Source organism: Octodon degus, unplaced genomic scaffold (genome assembly GCF_000260255.1).
Source record: "Octodon degus isolate 3935 unplaced genomic scaffold, OctDeg1.0 scaffold00076, whole genome shotgun sequence".
NCBI lineage: Eukaryota > Metazoa > Chordata > Mammalia > Rodentia > Octodontidae > Octodon > Octodon degus.
In genome coordinates this window covers 5,836,337-5,841,331 of record NW_004524652.1, presented here as the reverse complement: position 1 = coordinate 5,841,331, position 4,995 = coordinate 5,836,337, and the positions used below count along the sequence as shown (strand labels likewise).

Below are 4,995 nucleotides of genomic sequence, written 5' to 3'. Positions count from 1 at the left end.
TTCGATATCGTGCTGCTACTGCCCCCTATTGTCTATTGGTCCTAAAAAAAAGAATAACCTCTTGAATTTGTCAGGCATGCTGGTGTCATTGTCTCTTTTTATTTTTTTTTATTTTTTTGCGGAACCGGGGATTGAACTCAGGCCCTTGCGCTTGCCAGGGAAGCACTTATTCCACTGAAACATCTCCCTGGCCCCTCGTCTCTTTTTACATTGAAGAAAAATTCCTTCTCCGCAAGTCCCACAATTATGTGCTCAAGTGGAGAGAGAGTTCAGGGTGCTCAACACCAGGTCAGGCCAATGACCCGACCAGCGTGCGAGGAGCCCTCTTTTGTGGCTGCAAGTAGGGGCCTCGTGAGAGGATGGTCCCATGGGCACCAAGGCTGTGCTTCAGGCGTGGTACATCTGAGTCATTTGGTCAGAACAGGTCTGGGCCGCAAGCCAGAAGGAGGAGGCGATTATCGAGGAGAAGGATATCTAGGAGCATTTGGGGACCCAAAGGTGATGTCTGAATTGGGTCGTGAGCGATAAGTAGGGGAATGCCAGCAGGCCCAGGGTCAGCAAGGACAATCGCACTAGCAGGCGAGGGCTAAGGGGGTGCAGGACTGCAAGGCTTTAGAGAACTGGGAGAGCTGCACTGAGGGAACTGAACAAGGTAAGCTCTTCTGGCAGATAATAGGTTACATACATAAAGTAAAATGAGGTCAATCTTCACGTAGACTTCTCAGGAAAGCAGTAATCAAGAGGCTGCCCTGCCCGGTAATCGCCGTTTTACACTTGCTCCAAGGATCGTGAACGATTTGGGAGCCAGTGATGGAATGTAGAGGATGGAAAGTGGGGACTGAAGGAAAAAAAAAAAAGTGGGGACTGCAGTCAAAAGCTTTGAGGGGTTTTGCTGTAATGCCCCCTCCCCATTTCCCTGTTTATCTGGGTCTGGGGAAGGAGATTTGTCTTAAATACACAGTTATTATTATTATTATTATTATTATTATTATTTTGTTATGTATTTGGTACAGGGTTTCACTCTGCAGCTCGGACTCCACAGTAATGATACTCCTGTTTTATGCCTCCCCATTGCTGGGATTACAGGCGCGCGCCACCACGCCCAGACTCCACAGCTTCTTGATAAACAACACAAAATACGTAAAACATGCAACTATCCACAACTAGGTGAAGATCTCGGATATTTCCAGAACCCCGCGTCTACATCCGCCTTTCCCCAGACCCAGATAAACAGGGAAATGGGGAGGGGGCATTACAGCAAAACCCCTCAAAGCTTTTGACTGCAGTCCCCGCATTTTTTTTTTTTTTTTCTTCAGTCCCCACTTTCCATCCTCTACATTCCATCACTGGCTCCCAAATCGTTCACGATCCTTGGAGCAAGTGTAAAACGGCGATTACCGGGCAGGGCAGCCTCTTGATTACTGCTTTCCTGAGAAGTCTACGTGAAGATTGGTTTGCGGGCCAGAAGGCTGGGCGAGAACGGTTTGGCACCTCGGAGCCGCCGTCCGAGCCGGAGCCGCGCCAGCTGGCATGAACCTCGGCGGCCGCCGTGATCCGTTACGTGGCAGCCCCTGGCGCTCACCAATCCGCTGAGCACGCATCAGCCCCCACGGGTGGCGCAGCCGGAAGGGGCGGAGCTGAGGTGGCGGCGGCCGAGGAGGTAGCGGTGGCGGCGACTCGGGAGGCCGCAGTCCGGGTCCTGGCTTCGGCCCCAGCCCCACCATGGTGACGCTTGCGGAACTGCTGGTGCTCTTGGCCGCTCTCTTGGCCACGGCCTCGGGCTACTTCGTTAGCATCGATGCGCATGCCGAGGAGTGTTTCTTCGAGCGGGTCACCTCGGGCACCAAGATGGGCCTCATCTTCGAGGTGGCCGAGGGCGGCTTCCTGGACATCGACGTGGAGGTGCGGGCGCGCTGCCCGCTGCCGAGGCGGCTTCGCGCGGCGGCGTGGGGACTGGTGGAGCGCGCGACCAGGGAGCGGCGCGGCCCGGGCCGCCGTCGGTGCTGGGAGGGGCCGTGCCCCCCGGCGACCCGTCGGGTCCTATTTGCCACCGGAACCCGCGCCACGGGGCCGCCGGGCCGCTCTGTGCTCCCCACGGCCCAGTAGTTGGACGGCGGCGTCCGGGGGAGCCCCTGTGGCCGGGCTTTGTCGCCCGAGCGCCTCGTGTTATTCTCCGCCCCGAAGGCGCCGAGACTCGAGCGCGATTGGTCCCAAGCCGATCAGCAGCCGCTCTCCTGGTTACTGTGATGCCGGGACGGGGCGTGCAAACTTCTCAAAAAGTAGATCGGGAAGCTAGGCAGAAGTTAAATTTTTCCTTAATTTTTGTAAAAACGAGCTTAACGTTTTGCATCAGACTCCAGCTACTAAGTTTTGCTCGCTGTGCCTGGGGGAGAGATGGGGAGTTAATCGTGCATTTTAGGAGTAATGATTGATGCGGAGTGTAATTAAGATTTTAATTCGTCTTTTATTTGTCAGTAAAGGGCAATAGAGCTGGTCGCAAATTACACAGTATAAGAGGCTCTTTGAGTTAGCTGAGACTTTAGAGATGAGCTTTTCAGCCAAGTTTGACAGGTGACAGTAGCTTAAAAGGACTGCCTTGATGTAACAGATGGTTTGAGATAGACAGCGATGAAAATGTGATTTTTCTAATTTCCAGTTGAGTCCTTTCCTTTAAGTTTTTTTTTTTTCCTTTAAGTTTTAACAGGAATATTTGATAAAGCAGTTCCTTCATTGTGTGACAGTAATCACAAAAATCTTGCAATGTTTATAAGAATACTCATTTTAAAGTTTTTGTGGGGGGCCGGCCAGATAGCTCAGCGGAGTAAAGCACCATCATGAGTGGATGCAGGGACCTGGGGACCTGGATTCGATGCCGGTGTGACGTGCCAGCCCCACCCCCGGGGCGCTCTGAGACTTCCTTGAGGCGATTGAGACTGCGTGGTCGCATGTGCCTGTGATCCCAGTGCTTGGAAGGCTGAAAACAGGATCACAGAGACTGATCTGTGTAGTGAGACCCTGTAGGCCCTGTACTAAATACATAAAGTTTTTTTTTTTAAAGTATCACCCACATGTTCAAATATTTGTTGATGGACCCAGGATATAGCCCAGCAGCATAAGCACCTGCCTGGAAAGCGCAAGGTCCTGAATTCACTCCCAGAAACCGTATGAAACAAACAGACAGAATTTTCTTGAGGTATTAGGCTAGTTGGAGACTGTGAAAGTTGTGGTTTGTTTCTGAGGGATTTGAATTTCAGTTAGACACATAGGACATAGATGCAGCCAGAACTGGAAGATGCTTAGAGAGCCTTGTAGTCTACCTTTGTTTCATGAAGGGGGAAGATCGCAGCCAGGGTAGTTGCTGCACTTACCAGAAGTGGAGCCAAGTGAGAGTCCTGGACATTACTTAGGAGGTTTATGATTTCACTTCGGTGAGATTTTATTTTATTTTATTTTGCATTATTGAGGCTCGAACTCGGGACCTTGTGCTGACCAGGCAGGCGCTTAGGCCGCTGAGCTACATTCCTGACGCTTTGGTGAGATTTTATGTATTTCTCTTCTGCCTCCAGATCACAGGACCTGATAATAAAGGGATTTACAAAGGAGACCGAGAGTCCAGTGGGAAGTACACGTTTGCTGCTCACATGGACGGAACGTACAAATTTTGTTTTAGTAACAGAATGTCTACCATGACCCCAAAGATAGTGATGTTCACCATTGACATTGGGGAGGCGCCAAAAGGACAAGACATGGAAACAGAAGGTGAGGTGCACGCTTGGAAGGAAGGGTGGCAGTGCTTTCCAAGAGCTGATTCTACTGCTGTGCACTATAAACCGTTTCCCGTCCATTCATTGTTCTTGAACCAAAACCTTGTGAGGTGTACTGTGACTTTCATTTATGTCTCTTACTTGGCAAAGAAGTTTCTGGAAGGTAATTTGTTGCTGCTGCTCTTTGCACTCTGCCCTCTGGCAGCCTTTCGTACCCCTTTGCACTCCTTTGAGCATCTGGGTTACATGGGTCTTAGGTTCTGTTAATTTGTGAATTCTGGCATATATTCCTTTATTTGCTCCTTCCTAGATATGACTCTTTCAGCTAATACGTCTCACACTTTTCTTTAGGTGGTGGAGATACCTGGGATGGTATGTGGACTGCGTTTTGATAGCTTTTTGTTTGCTAATGTCTAATTTCTGCTTTCTTTTCTCTAACTCAGTTTGTTGGCATGAGAGTGTTTTCTCTTTTTAAACAGCTGTACAACTAATTTGGTTGATTATTTTTTGGTGGTTTATTTGGTTGATAAGAGATATAGGTTAGGCTATGGAAAGTTTTTGAGACAGTTTCTTTATGTAGTCCAGCCTTCCGAATACTGTGATTACAGGTGCACGCCGCATGGGAGAGACATAATTAAACCAGGCCATAACCAACCCTGCTTTTGACTTTGTAGAAGGTATTTTTTATTTTATTTTTTATTTTTATTTTTTGTGCAGAACTAGGGATTGAACTCAGCCCCTTGTGCTTGCCAGGCAAGCGCTTATTCTACTGAGCCATCTCCCTGGCCCCAAGAAGGTATTTTTTAGTCTTGGTTATTTATTATTGAAAGTTTCTGACTTGAAGTATGGTTAGTTATGAAGTGTAATTAAAAGGCCTTGTGTAGCTAATGATTTTTTTTTTTTTTTTTTGGTGCAACTGGGGATTGAACTCAGGCCCTTGCACTTGCCAGGGAAGTGCTTATTCCACTGAGCCATCTCCCTGGCCCCTGCTAGGGCTTTTGAAAGCTAGCACTTGTTTAAAATACCATAGTATTAGCATGATAACATGTCCCAGATATTAACAGTATTACACTAACTTGAAGAATATGGCAATTGTGTGAGCTTGTGCCATCTGTTCAGTTGGGAGTTACGCTACTTAGTAATTCTTTATTTTTTATTTTATTTTATTTTATTTTTTAAATTTTTTTGCGGAACCAGGGAAGCGCTTATGCTACTGAGCCATCTCCCCAGC

The 4,995-nt window shown here is 48.3% G+C and overlaps 1 protein-coding gene across 2 annotated transcripts in view; it reads left to right on the top strand.

The window, feature by feature from the left end:
* The first annotated feature begins 1,618 nt into the window (after positions 1-1,618).
* Positions 1,619-4,995, top strand: part of Tmed2 (transmembrane p24 trafficking protein 2) — a 14,066-nt gene continuing 10,689 nt past the window's right edge. Inside the window, exons 1-3 of one of the 2 annotated variants that reach the window (XM_023720669.1) lie at positions 1,619-1,902; positions 3,567-3,759; positions 4,116-4,136. In XM_023720669.1, coding sequence (XP_023576437.1) covers positions 1,723-1,902; positions 3,567-3,759; positions 4,116-4,136 — 394 coding nt within the window. In that variant the 5' untranslated portion in view covers positions 1,619-1,722. The remainder of the gene's footprint in view (positions 1,903-3,566; positions 3,760-4,115; positions 4,137-4,995) is intronic. The other variant, XM_004635872.1, reaches the window with a different exon arrangement.